Source organism: Hemicordylus capensis, chromosome 3 (assembly GCF_027244095.1).
Source record: "Hemicordylus capensis ecotype Gifberg chromosome 3, rHemCap1.1.pri, whole genome shotgun sequence".
Lineage (NCBI taxonomy): Eukaryota > Metazoa > Chordata > Lepidosauria > Squamata > Cordylidae > Hemicordylus > Hemicordylus capensis.
The window spans coordinates 134,509,714-134,524,972 of NC_069659.1; the positions used below are offsets into that span (position 1 = coordinate 134,509,714).

At 45.2% G+C, this 15,259-nt stretch overlaps 1 protein-coding gene across 7 annotated transcripts in view; it reads left to right on the forward strand.

The window, feature by feature from the left end:
* Positions 1–15,259, forward strand: part of LOC128350855 (interleukin-1 receptor-like 2) — a 109,238-nt gene that overhangs the window by 45,481 nt on the left and 48,498 nt on the right. For all 7 annotated transcript variants that reach the window (XM_053309656.1, XM_053309654.1, XM_053309655.1 and 4 more), the window contains 2 exons: positions 3,403–3,548; positions 10,475–10,618. In XM_053309656.1, coding sequence (XP_053165631.1) covers positions 3,403–3,548; positions 10,475–10,618 — 290 coding nt within the window. The remainder of the gene's footprint in view (positions 1–3,402; positions 3,549–10,474; positions 10,619–15,259) is intronic.

Below are 15,259 nucleotides of genomic sequence, written 5' to 3' on the forward strand. Positions count from 1 at the left end.
GAGGTTACCAGCATATGTACTACAGCTCTGAGGTCATTTATCTCAAGAAACAGACACAGCTGGCGTATCAGCTGACACTGATAGAAAGTACCTCTGGCCACCACCTCAACCTGGGACAACAGGGAGAGGTTAGGATCCAGAAACACCCCATCTGCATACCTGTTCCTTTTGGGGGAGAGTGACCCCATCCAGAACTGGCAGATTAAAATTGTCTCCCTAGTTCTGACCCTGCACAATAAATACCTCCATCTTATCTGGATTCAGCCTCAAGTTGTTTTCCCTCATCCAGCCCATCACCGCCTCCATGCAGGCATTTAGGGAGTTATGCCTTCTCCTGATGATGTTGACATAAAGAAACATTTTGGTGTCATCAGCATACTGATTGCACTTTGCACCAAATCCTCTGATGATCTTTACCAGTGGTATCGTGTAGATGCTAAAAAGCACTGGGGACAGTATGGAGTCCTGAGGGACACCATATAAAAGTTCATGTTTTGAAGAGCAATAATCTCCAAGGGATACCATCTGGAATTTGCCCCAAAGGTAGGAGAAGAACCACTGCAAAGCAGAGCCTCTCACTCCCAACCCCTTCTGACACTCAGAACTATGGCTGATAGTATCGAAAGCCGCTAAGAGATCCAACAGAGTCACACTCCCTCTGTCAATTCCTAACTGGAGATCATCTATCAAGCTGACCAAGGCAGTCTCCACCCCATAGCCTGCTCGAAAGCTAGTTTGAAATGGGTCTAGATAATCAGTTTCTGCCAAGACTGTCTGGAGCTGAGAGGCCACCACCCTCTCAATTATCTTGCCCAACCATGGAAAGTTGAAGATAGGCCTATAGTTGCTCAGCGCTGAGGGATCCAATGCAGGCTTCTTCAGAAGAGGTCTAATGATTGCCTCCTTGAGACAGAGAGACATGTCATAACCCTGAACAACTGTGCTGGATGGGCAGAATAGAATTGCTTCTTTGCCGCACATATTGCCTGAGCATAGGTCTTCAAATGTGCTTTATGCTGTAATCTGTTGGATTCAAGTCGAATGCTTCTCCACTTGTGTTCCAGTCATCTCCTTTGCCACTTTAGCTTCTCTAGTTCCTCCATATACCGTGATTGGTGTGTTCAACTTTAACCAGTTGGTGGTCCATCCATGACAATGGGTTGATCACAGGATTACCCACAGAACACTATCCTGATCAGAGTGAAAGACTAGATCGAGTGTGTAACCGACAATGTGCGTTGGTCCCGAGACCGCTTAGGATAGGCCCATTGTTGTCATGCCTTTTATGAACTTGTGGGCCGCCCCAGACAAATTGGTCTCAAAATGAACATTGAAGTTCCCCCACCACCACAAGCCTGAGGGACTCCCAGGACTTTGAGGACTTTGTCAAGCCAAAGTCCAAGACGAAGTCCGTCAGCTCAGTTAGGGGTCCGTTGGGCAGCGGGGTGATTGGTAAACCAACAGAGGTCCCAGTCTATCCCTGCTCCCCAAACTTAAGTACATATGTTTGATATAGTTAGATACTTCGACAGGGATCCTGGTAAGGGAGATGTTATTCTTATAGACCACAGCCACTCTTCCTCCCCACGCTTGTCCCCTCACCTACTCCTCAACAGAGTACCCTGGAGGGAGAAGCTGGGACCAGATTGGGCCACCAGTCTCCCCCAACCAAGTCTCTGTGATACATACCAGGTCAGCCCCTTCATCCAGAATCAGATCATGGAAGGTTTCTGATTGATTCTGGACCAATCTGGCATTACAAAGGGGCAAGGTGAGGCTCTGTGGGTGGTTAGCACTGCTCCCTTAGGTCAAAGAGTTGGAAGGACAGCCAGAAAGGGAAACCGTTATTAGATTTCGAATTTCCTTTTGCCTGTAACAGCCTGCTGACTTGCCAATATTACTTCTTCTATTCCCCACCACAACTGGAATAGCCGCCCCATAATCAATGGATACACCACCTGTCTCCCCATCTCCAGACAAGTCTAGACACACCCAACCTGTGATTGATTCATGATTATAAATCAATCCCATTCAAGACTCAAACAACAAGTTTTCTAAACAGCAGCTTCAGCTTCTAAACAGCCATAACTCTGTAAGATAAAATATAAAATACCCACCCACCACTACCACACAACCAGAACACACACACACACACACACACACACACACACACACACACACACACCTGGACCAGGGGGACTGGCCCTATCCTCGTTATCCCTTGAAGTGGCTCCCCGAAAAGGGCAGGCCCTCTGATGGGGCACCCACCACCATGGGCAGCTTTTCTATATGGGCCTAGAGTTGGCTAGCCTGGACAGGTAGTACTCAAGAACCATTGGCTCACCCTGGGCCCTAGTCCTGCACAAACTCCTCATAGAGCAGCAACAGCCACAGTCTCACACATCACCTCCAAGACAAGGCAGCAGACAGATGGCAATGCAGACTCATCCTGAGCTGTCTAGGAGTGGTGATTCTCTTAGATTTAGCAGGGGAAGAGCAACTGGCCCTATCCAGTCCCAGCACAGCATCCCTCCAGTGGCTGTTGCTGGTGTCTGCCCAGGGGTGTAACGATAGGGGGAGCAGGCAGGGCACGTGCCCTGGGCTCCACCCTGGCGGGTCACATGGGGGGCACCAAAAAGTGGCATCCCCCCGCCCCCCCAGATTGCCCGCCGAGTGTGGCGGTGGCGATTCAGCGATGGCGGGCGGTGGCTGGTCGCCCGCCGAGTACAGCGGTGGCTGGTGGCGATGTAGCGGCCCGAGCGGCGGCAGATCGCCCGCTGAGGAGTGCAGGCAGAGAAGCGACGCTGGGCCAGATGGCCTCGGCGTCGCTCTGCCTGCACTCCTCGGCGGGCGATCCGCCACCGCTCGGGCCGCTACATCGCTGCCAGCCAGCCACCAGCCACCGCCGCACTCGGCGGGCGACCCGCCATCGCCGCTGCACTCGGCGGGCGACCTGCTGCTGCCCGCCGCCACCGAATCGCCTCCACCGCCGGCGATCTGCCACCTGGGGTGTCGCCGGCACAGGTATGTGGGGGCCGGGGGGGTGGGGGTGGGTGCCATTTCAGGGCCAGAGCATGCCCTGGGCGCTGTTTCCCCCCGATACGCCACTGATGTTTCTTTTTAGATTGTGAGCCCTTTGGGGATGGGGGGCGCATCTTATTTATGTATTATTTATTTTTCTATTTAAACCGCTTTGAGAATTTTGTTGAAGAGCGGTATATAAATATCAGTAGTAGTAGTAGTAGTAGTAAGCAGGTGGTCTCTTCCTCTCAGTAGGGCTTCTGACAATCCCCATGTCTGGTATAGCCCTCAGCCCTGGAATGCGCATTTGGTAATTTGGCTGTTGTTTTATATCATAATATATGATTTTTCTGAACTTCTTTTCCATTTTTGTGACATTAGCTATCGACTGAATTCTGGAGAATACATAGTCGGATCAAAATTTGTGATTTCTGAAATGAAAAATGAAGATTACTTGAAATATGTCTGTATTGTACATTCTTTTCACTTTGATCAAAGCTCAGTGTACCTCACGCTAAAGCACCCAGGTATGATTTTTGTTTTGTCGTTTTAATACATTGATAAAATGCTTTGAAGGGAAGCTTTGAAGGCTTTAAATCCTCGATAAGATGCTTTAAAGGTTCATGAAGTGTAACATCCATTGAAGTCCTACATTCAATTGGTGTAGCATGTCAAAGGACAAGACTCATTTGTCTTGATAACTCTTAGTTTTAAAATACTGTTTAATCCTGATGGAAGATTAAACAGATATGGAGGTTCCCATAACACTGGAACTTTTGCTGGTACTCTGTTCTCTTTTTATTTATTTATTTATTTATTTATTCATTCATTCAATTTTGATACCACCTTTCATAATGCATCACAAATTTACAAAAGTTAAAATACAATAAAATTCCATAAAAGTTACATTTAAAATCTTAAAATCAATTAAATATTAAAACCATAAAACACCAAGAAACAATTAAAAAGAAACAGAAATAAGAAAGCTGAGAAACCTGGCAGCCTCGAGGAGGTAAAAGTCTGAGAGAATAAAAAGGTCTTTAGTTGTCTTTTAAAAGCATTTCTCAATGTTGGCACAAAGAGCATAGGCCCCCCTGATGATCTTGTTGGCAGGCAGAAACCCTTGGAAGCAGGTGGTCTTTCAGGTATCCAGGGCCCAAATTGTTAAGGGCTTTAAAGGTAACTAGCTGGGCTGGGCACAAAGCATCTGCACCTCTAGTTTGCCACAGCCCCCGCCCACCTAGTTTTCTCCCCCCAGCTGTCCGCCCACCCGCTGGTGCTTACTTTCCCCTCCGGCCATCCACCCGCCCTCCCGCCAGCCGCCTTGGTCTGCCAGCCAGCGGCCGCCTCCCACCAGCCACCTCCACCGGCCGGACGCCTCCTCCCGCCAGTTCACAACCTTCTGCCGCCCACCAGCCAGACACTGGCCACCATTGCTGTTTCTCCCCCCGTCCCTGTTGCTATCTGGGCAGCTGCTCGCAAACTCTCGCGAGAGCTGCTGCACATGGGATTAGCGATGAATACGTCTAAGAGAAATATATACCCACATAGAGTGCATTGCAGTAATTCAGCCGTGACATGATTGAAGCATGGGTAACCATGGCCAGATCTACCTTTTTGAGAAAGGGACAAAGCTGGCTCACTAGCTGAAACTATGCAAAGGCACCCCGGGCTACCACCTCCACCTGAACATCTCAATGCAGAGCTGGGTGCAGCAATATCCCCAAGCTGTGCACTTGCTCTTTCAAGGGGAGTACAACCCCATCCAGAGCTGGTTGAATCACACTATCCCAATTGGCTTTCCTACTGACCAACAGCACCTCCTTCTTGTCTGGATTCAGCCTCAGTTTGCTAGCCCACATTCAGCCCATTACTGCCTCCAGCCCCCAGTTCAGTACATCTACTGTTTCCCTAGGATCTGATGTCATGGAAGGGTAGCTTAGTATCATCTGCGTATTGATGACACTTCAGCCCAAACATTTCCCAGAGGCTTAATGTAGATGTTAAACAGCATGAGTGGCAATACTGAGCCTTGTGCGACCCCAGAGGCCAAGAAGTTGAGCAGAAGTCCCCCAGCACCCAAAGAAAGGACTGGAACCACTCCACTGCACTACCCTGACCCCTATATCTGAGAGGCGGTCCAGAAGGATACCATGATCGATGGTACCGAATGCCGCTAAGAGGTGAAGCAAAACCAACAGGTATGCACTCCCTCTGTCTAGTTCCTTGCGTGGGTCATCCACTAGGGCGACCAAGGCAGTTTCAGTCCCAAACCCAGGGTGAAGGCCTGATTAAAAAGGGTCTAGATTATCCATATCATCCAAGACCTTTTGCAGCTGCACAGATTCCACACGCTCTATGAGCTTGCTTAAAAAGGGAAGATTTGAAATAGACTGATAGCCATCAAGGTTGGTGGAATCAAGGGAGGGCATTTTTAGTAGTGATCTTAGCATTGCCTGCTTGAGGCTCGATGGCATCTTGTCCTCCCTTAGTGAAACAATAATTGGCTCCAACCACCTACCTGTCCCTTCCTTTTCCATCACAATGTGAACAGATGGTTGCCGAAACTGGAGCCCAGCTCGGCACAGTTCTGGAACTCCCAAAATCCTGGAGCCCAAATCAGCACAGATGCAAGTGATTTTATCTGCGGAGTGACATGCACGCTGGTCACAGTGCGCTGCTGATGGTTCTTTCCCCGTTACCCGAAGGCCTGTGTGAAGTAATGATTTTGCCACATGAAACGGCTCCACTGGCCTACAGTGGGCAGATGCAATGGAGGCAGAGAAAAAACTTTGTTTTTTTCTGCCCCCACCCCCACAGAGTAGTCCCTAAAATGGGCTCTAGCCGTGTTCAGTCAGATTTGTTACAAGTCTTCCTCCAATGTCTCTCTAGCCATCGTCCAAGTTGTTTCATCATCCTAAGCTCCAAAGAGAACCAAGGTGTAAAGTGCGCTCCACCAAGCCAGAGAGGGCATTTAGGAGCAACCATGTCAATAGCTTGGGGCAGGCCGTCTCCACATTCCAGGGATTCACCAGGGCCTCAATAGAGTTACCAGTTCTGGACAGTGGAAACTCCCCAAGGGTGTCTGGAAACTGAACGGATCCATAAGCCTTCAGGGGCGGCCGATTCTAATTGGTCCACTACCCCTACAGAGGTTGGTTGAAGCTGTCAAACTAAACCCCACCAGGTGATGATCTGTCCCATTACAAAGGAGTTATATCAATGCCCCCCGCCCACCACCTACAGATTATTCAGTTCCTGGTTGGCGTCCTACGTGAGTAGGACTTGATATGAGAAGTGGGGTGATTGGTACACCAACAGAATCTCTATCCGATCTCGTTGGCGCACCCTCAGGGACAATCACTCGAAATTCTGATATTGCCTAAGTGGGCATCTGGAAAGGGGAATGGACTCACAATAGATTATCACAATTCCTCTGCCCCCCTGACCCTCAAGGAGGGTTGCTGTACGATCATGAAACCTGGAAGGCAGAGCTGGGAGTGACCTATGCCACCAAGCTCACCCAACCAGGTCTCTGTCACACATACCAGGTCAGCATGCTCACCCACAATTAAATAATGGATGAGAGATGTTTTTGCATTTACTGACCTGGCATTCAACAGCAGAGCCCTAATCCTCGAGGGAGTGTTCCCAGAACTCCCTGGAGCTGTAGGATTGGGAGAAGAGCTGGAGAAAGGAATAGGCCTCAGTTGCCTAGACTATTTCCCCCTCCCAACAGCCTGCCCAACTCCCACTGCCATATTTCTCTCTGCCTGCCACCCAAGAAATAGCTGCTCCCATGCTAGACCACCACAAGTGGGTGGAATTAAAAGGTAGAGTTTAATTAATGATACAAGGACTGTACTGAAAGCAAGGTCCTCTTCACACCCGCCCCCCCACAAGACCATTGGGAAGTGGATTCCTTCCCAATGCACCAGATGTGTTGCTTGGTGAGCAGGGCTTCTTGCAGAGGCATATTGTTATCACCATCCTTGCAGATCCTCAGGTGTTGCCCAGTAATTCTGCTCCTCTTCCACCTCTGTGCCCCAGGGTACAAGCTCCAGGCTAAAGCCCTTTGGCTTGTGCCCTTCAGCTCACGCCAAAGGTTCGCACCACTGGCAAGGTGCCTCCCTCTCTGCTCTGAGGAAAGTGGGTTGGCATTTTATCTGTTTATTTTTTACATGTTGATCCTACCCTTTCTTCAAGGAGCTCAGGACAGCAAATGGTTTGCCTCCCTCTTCTATAGTTACAACAACCCTGTGTGGTACGTTTGGCTGCGAGATGGGATGTCTCAGCTCAGGGTCAACCGGTGTACTTCATGGCTGACTTGACACTTGAAACTGAGTCTCCCTGGTTGTCAGCTGACAGCCTAGTGATGACTGTACCTTACTGATTCTCTAAATATGCTTGAGTTAGAACTGCTACTGGCTTGAGTGACCTGAGAGATTTTTTGCTATGGTGTTCTCCTGACAAGTCAGAATCCAGTCTGAAAAACTGGTTGCCAAGCCCAGAAGATTGCAGTTCAGTTCAGTTGGCCTTCCAAATAATATATCTGTATCTATCTATCTATCTATCTATCTATCTATCTATCTATCTATCTATCTATCTATCTATCTATCTATCTATCTATGTAGATTTCTGATTGTGGTTTTAAATAGTTTTAATGTTGTAATTTTTGTTTTAATTTGTTTTCTGTTGTAAACTGCCCAGAGACATAAGTTTGGGGTGATGTACAAATATAATAAACAAACAAGCAAACAAAGTATATATCCCTCCCGCAATAAGTTTTCATCTGGCTTATGGTCCTACACAAACATTCACTCCAGGTTGCATACAGAAGTGCACAAGTGTTGTCTTCCAGTCATTTTTGTGATCACTATCAACCTCTTACCCCCCACTCTCCCTCGCCTTCCTCTTTTATGTACAGAGGTGGAATGGTTGCTGGATTTTTTGCCAATTTGTGCTGAGATATGGAGACATTAAGAAACAGTGGGACCTCTCATTGTTCAGAAATAATTCCTGCTGTTACCTATTTTTCCAGAAATGGCAGTAGAAACATGATCTTTGTTTCTGGGTGTTCTGGGCACCCTTGCAAGTGGGTTTGTGGATGCTTGCAATGTATTGTCATACTTGAGTATCTACAGATCCATTTGCCAGCTTTCCAATGGTGAGTACCTGCAGCCCTTGCAAGCAAAACACATAGATCTTCCTAGAGGTATTATTTCCACTGCCATTTTTGAGAAGGTAAGAAACAGCAGAAATCATTGCCATATTCCAGTGCAAATGACAAAAGACTGGCTGCAATCCTAAGCCTTATGCCTGAGTTCCAGAACAAGATATGAAGGAAGAGAAGCAGTTGCTGGTGCCCACAATAATGTCTGGCTAGTGAGTTAAGCCTAAATCCATGGATCCCTGGTCATTCTGCTTGGTGCTATTGCCATTGTCACTATAATAAATGCACATAGCAATTTAAGCCACTTTTAAATGTGCTATGTAGAGTTAGGTCACTTACGTAGCATTCAACAAAAGTTAATTGCAAAGATCTACTGAAATCCTATGCAATGATCTTTCATTCTCTCAAGTGCTTCTTTAGACCACTATTTTTAAAATTCCAGTTTTGAAAGGTGATGGTAGATGCTGAGTTAAGCTAGTGGTGAATTACCAGTGCAGTATGGGTCAATGTGGAGGATTAGGCCTTGAAGATGCTCATCTTACTTGCCACAACCGGAGGGATGTTATAATTTAATGTTATAATGTTATTACCTCTAACATGCCCTACTGTTGTTAGTCTCTTTTCCAATTAGACCTTTATCCCCTTTCCTCCTAATCATACTCAAACTTACTTGAGAATAAAGCCCATTGGATTGTCTTAGGCTCAAGCTGTTTATTTTTATTTATTTATTTTATTTATTACATTTATATCCCGCTCTTCCTCCAAGGAGCCCAGAGCGGTGTACTACATACTAGAGTTTCTCCTCACAACAACCCTGTGAAGTAGTTTAGGCTGAGCGAGAAGTGACTGGCCCAGAGTCACGCAGCTAGTATCATGGCTGAATAGGGATTTGAACTCGGGTCTCCCTGGTCCAAGTCCAGCACTCTAACCACTACACCATGCTGGCTCTCTTTAGGGTTGGTTTTGGGGTTTTTTTTGCAAGATAAATTACAAAGAAGAAAAACAACAGAATATCATGCCACAGTGACACTTTCCAGTTCACTAGGTTATAAAGTAATGTTCCACCCCTCTTTTGGAAGTATCTGTAATGATGACCAGGTGCTACAGCCAGAAAACACTCTCAGTGGTAGAGATTCAAACATCCACTTGGGCTCATCACTTTTAGATTAGGTACAAATCTAGTGGATTTTTTCAGCTTTCTTTGAACTTCTCAGTGCCATATCACAAATTGCTTTTAAACTCCTATTGGTTTCAAAAGGAACCAATAGGAGCTATGTACAGCTCAACTTGGAGGGAGCTGGGAGGGTGCTGTTGTTTTGAGATGGAAAAGACTAAAGTCACCTTACAATCACAACTGTAATTTTTTAAGTTCTTTGGATCCTGAGCTTTTTTTTTTTTTTTTAAAGCATGAGTGATGAACTTAAATGTTAAAACTGATAACAACACAGATACAAAAACAGAGACAGGTACTGGAACGTAGTGGTTAGAGTGTTGGACTAGGACTGTTGCCAAAACCTAAGGGGTATACTCGTGGGTCAAATGGGCCGTAACCCAAAGTTTAGCTTTAAAAAAGCCTAATCTGGCAACAAGCCCCATTCAGCCATAAAACTCGCTGGGTGACTCTGGGCTAGTCATGTATCTCTCAGCCTAACCTATCTCACAGGGTTGTTGTTAGGATAAAAATAACCATATATACTGCTCTGAGCTCCTGGGAGGAAGAGCGGGATATGAATGTAAAAATAAATAAAAATAAATACAACATCTTCAGCAGTGGGTATTGGGTAAACCTATCCATAGTACTGATTTTTCTGGCTGCATTCTATCTGACTCACAGTTGCTTATGGAGACAACTGGTGAATTGGATGAGAAACTGCATTCACTCCATGGGAGCTGGCCTGGAGAAACGAACTTCAGTTAAAGGCTTGCAAGCCGTTACTTCAAGTCTGAAGGGTTGTATGTTTAAATTAATTAATTAATTAACCTCTGCACCTTTTCACTGAATTAATTTTTCACCTCTCATTTCCTTTCAGGGTCCTGGTAATGCAGAACAGGGCCTCTGTTTTGCTTTACAACCTTCAATGTACTACTTGGAAATAGCTGAGCATCCAATTATGATTAAGGGCTTTGCTTATAAGGGAATGAAATGTTATATTTTAAGGGAATTAGTATCGCAAAATGGAATTGTACCTGCATATCTTTAACTTGCTAGTTATGCCATCTAACTGCTGTATATAGACACTGACCCATTACTGCTTCTTTTCTTTGTCTTTGCCAATACAGCTGTAAATATTCAGGGTCACTTGATTGGAGGACTCCTTTCAGCACTGTTTGTTTTACTGGCCCTTGTGCTCATCTGCAAGTTTTTCAAGGTTGATATTGTGCTTTGGTACCGGGAGTCCTGCCGACCTCTTTTTGGTAAAGAAGGTAAGTCCAGTGCTTATAAGTTTGGTTGCTTCCTGCCCTCTACTGGTTAAAATAAAGCATTGCCTGGGTTTTATAAAAAGAATTGTTCTACCCAGGAGCTGATGAATGGTTGCATCCATGAGGGATACACTTCTCCCTCTGCTAAGTGAGATTGCTTTGCATAAGATTCATGATCAGTTTGAAAATATGCATATTTTCAGTTCAGGTGACATTTTAAAGTCTCTAATTAGTTACCTACTTGTGTTTTAATATTAAGCAGGTAGTTTGCTTAATATCCTGACTCCTCTTTAGATGTTTGCTTGTTACTCTTATTGTGGGAAATTTAGTAACTGTTAAAGTTATGTGTATTGTTTTTCTCCAAGTACTTGAATTATTTGCACTATTCAGTCATCCCAAACCCTTCAGATTAAGATGAGAGTTAAGACGGCTTTCCATTCTCACGAATGCTCTAGTGTGCACGAATGGCTCATGCAGCTGCGGGTGGGGGTCGTTTCCTTTAAAAAGCAGGTAAGCAGGACCTTATCTGCTCCTCAGCCACCCTGCTGCTTTTCCGGGCATGGCGCTTGCTGTTCAAAAGGCCGCGTGTGGCTGCAGTGCTGCTCCCAGCGTCAGCATGCACATAGCCACTGCCCCTGTTCGGCAACCATGTGCATGCCAATGTCATGCGCAGGCTGCTGGGAGCAGCACTGCAGCCGCACTCAGCCTTTTGAACAGCAAGTGCCACGCCTGGTAAAGCGGTGGGGCGGGCAGTGGAGGAGCAGGTAAGGTACTGCTTACCTGTTTTTGTAAGGTACTGCTTACCAGTTTTTTACCCTGCTGAACCAGTTCAAATGCCGGTGCCTGGACCAGTTTGGCGCTTCCCTAAGGAGGCACCGAACTGGTTCAGGCACATCTGTATTTGTGAGCAGACCCACAACCTTATTTCTGAAAATACCTCGCATTCTTGGTTATGAGTAGACATCACACAGGTAAAGTTGAGGGTCTATTCACCAGTAAGGCCAACTGTCTACTCATGAGTAGGGATTCATCCTTACTCGTAAATCCCCACTTTCACTCATAACAAGAGTGCAGCCTTACTTGTGAGTAGCCCTGCCACCTTACTCAGAAGCAAACCTTGTATCCTTTCTCAAGAGTAGACCTCACAAGTAAGGGTGAGCATTACTCATATGGTTGAAGGGCTACTCAGAGCAAGGATGTACTGTCTACTCACAAGTAAGTTTGGAAGTCAACTCATGGGGGCGGCCGATTGTCTATTCAATATAAGATGTGATGTCTACTCATAGATGTGATCTCTACTCACAAGTAAGTCCAGCTTTACTGGCAAGTAAAAACAAACAGTCTACTTAAAAATAAGGATACAAGGTTCTTAGGGTCTACTCACAAGTAAGGGTGGGTTCTACTCATGTGTAAAAGATTTAAAGCCCAGCTATGCTACATAGTATTTATTATTTATTTGAAATATTTATTTACCGCCCAAAACTGCACAGTTTACAATTAAAATCATTTAAAACATCAAATCAATTAATTAAAATCATTTAAAACATTGAAAACCCAATATTAAAAATATTAAAACTATAAATCTAATTAAAAGCCTGGGTGAATAAATGTGTCTTCAGTGCCTTTTAAAAAGTTGCCAGAGATGGGGAGGCTCTTATTTCAACAGGGAGCGCATTCCAAAGTCCAGGGGCAGCAATGGAGAAGGCCTGTTTCCGAGTAGCCGCCAAACAAGTGGGTGGCAACCGCAGGTGAACCTCTCCAGATGATCTTAGCAGGTGGTGGGGCTCATGGTGGAGAAGGTGTTCTCTTAAATACCCAGGGCCTAAGCTGTTTAGGGCTTTATAGGTAATAACCAGCACCTTGTATTTTGCCCGGAAACCTGTCAGCAGCCACTGTAGTTCCTTCAATACGGGAGTAATATGGTCTCTCCTAGATGACCCAGAGACCAACCTGTCCACCACATTCTGGACCAACCACAGTTTCCAGACTACGTACAAAGGCAGCCCCACATAGAGCGCAGTGCAGTAATCCAGCCTAGAAGAATTTGGTTAAAGAACTGTGTTTTGTAGAGATGCATCTGTTTCTATTTGATGCAGAGAAATTCTACATCTGTAGGAAGTGATTGTGGCTGGATTGGGGATCTCCTGAATTTCTAGCTGGACAGTTACTATACATGTGGCATTTGGGGGAAGCACTGTGCCCTGTAAAGATGCATCAGGCAGAAATTCATCAGGGGAATCTCTAGCAAATTGCACTTGTTGAATATCTGTCTGAATACATCCCTCCTCTGTCCAATGTCCAGCTTAAAGGTCATGGCAAAGTATGGGTGCATGCAGCCTCACTTCTAAAGCAGCATAATATAACATAATATATGAGACAGGCCTGTGTAAATTTGGATTCGAAAATTATCTGGAATTGCCCCAAATTGGTTAAATAAAACAAAAAGGTAAAATCCAAATCCGGTTTCCCCTCCGAAAATCTGATCTGTAAAGTCGTAATTAATTCCAAAATAGCAAAATGAATTTTGGAAATACTTTGGAATTTCAGAATTATCAAAATGGAATAGGATTTTTTCCTATAGAACTGGATAGGGAAATCAAAAGACAGTCACTAAATATCACCAGTTGTTGCTTGAGCCTTAAAACTTGCCACACATGTGGGGAATGGGATCAGGGCATCCTGTAGTGAATTTGATGAGAATTGGACAATCCCGAGTTTGGGTGAATTTTTGACATTTTTGTTTTGAAAAATGGTGATGAAATCTGGCTTATTTGAAGCCAGAACTTTACAGAAACTTCTGAAACAGAAGAACCTCCTTGGACCATCATTCCACACCATGTGGCGGAACCTGGCTTTTGCCTTCATGAAAAGGGGTAACAGCATGCTCATTTTGCTCCTCCTGTTATATTTCTGGAATGGATGGGCATAAAATTATGAGATATGGCACACACGAAGTCAACATTGGAAGGACTCTCTGTAATATTCAAACCCCTATGCGTCAATCCCCTGATTTTTGGTAATTTTTGCGGGGGGGGGGGCGGATTAAATGGTGAGATACGGCTTGTTTCAAGCCAAAAGGTTTATCTGAAGCACTTCCTAGAACCACTATTCTACACCAATGTGGAGGAATAAGGACATTCCTCTGATTGTTTTTATACTAATTTTTCAGTTCAGTTATTACAATCTTTGATCAAATACACACATTTCAATCCCCACACAATTAAAAAGAACCTTAAGAGTAAATATTTGGTACTAAAAACCTAAACTAACAATTTCTAACGCTATGTGTGGATCTTAATCACAGCTGTACAAAATCTGGCAACCTGATACGAGATATCGGTGTGTTTATCAGAGAGAAGCAAATTTATATAAAACACATCAGAATTATTTGAGTATCTAGAAATGAGAGGAGTGATATATCTAAAACGTAAATCGTAGTAAAAAGAACAGTACAAGAGAACATGGCCAACTGTCTCAGTATCCCCATTCCCACAGGGACACAATCTCTCCATAAAGGGGACTCACTTGAACCGACCTTTCAGCACCACACAGGGCAGGTTGTCCAGCTGAGCCACTGTCAGAGCTCTTCTGAGTGTTGGGAATGTCAGATTATACAGCTATTTTGCTGGTTTTTGCAGAGGCGTAACAGCTCCAAACCTCATGTAGCTGGATGCCTGACTTAAATCTATCTGATATTCCATATCAGGAATGTGCTGCTTGAGGATCACCTTGGCATTATCATAACCCAGAGGGAGTAGATATTTCATTGGCAAACCATATAATTTAAGCTTTTCAGTAATTACATATTAGGGATGTGCCCGGAACTGTTCTGGAGGCGACAGGGGTGTTCCCTTAAGGGCGGGGGAGGGTGCACTTACCCCTCCCGCTGCATTTCCCCTGCCGGCACTCCGTTGTATCAAAGCCCCTCAGGGCAGCAGCATACCTCACTGCCGCCCCGTTGCCCTCATCGGCCGGAGTGGCCAGAAGTACTAGGCGCGCATGCGCCTGTCATGCGCTTGCACCCATCTGCCGTATTTGAACACATATCTGGGAGCCATAATGAAGCTGTGAAATTACCTTGGTTTGAAAAACCTTTATGGCAGCTGGAACATACCTACCCCTGAAGAGAAAAAAGAATCTTGTGCTAGCTGATCTCTGAGCATTCGTTACAGTACAATTAGTTTGCTCTTTCCAGCTACTTATTGCCTGAAAGGTGACCCCCAAATATTTATATTGCATTGTCTGCATTACACTAACCTCATTAATTTGCCGTTTATTCATAACGGCTTTTATGGTGAACATTACAAGCTTGTTTTCAGATAATTGATAGAAAGCAAGTTTTCATGACGGTAGTCAGCCAGAACTCTTAGCATTTTTCTCATCCCCCCCAAAGACCATGACAAAAGCATGACATTATTAGCCTAATGGAGAATGGCTAGATGTCTACTGCCCAAATTTGGCAGGTAAATTCCAGATTGGAGAGACTATCCACCATGTCATTAATGCATTAATGACATAAATAATGACAAATAAAGAGAGCCAGTGTGGTGTAGTGGTTAGAGTGCTGGACTAGGACCGGGGAGACCCGAGTTCAAATCCCCATTCAGCCATGATACTTGCTGGGTGACTCTGGGCCAGTCACTT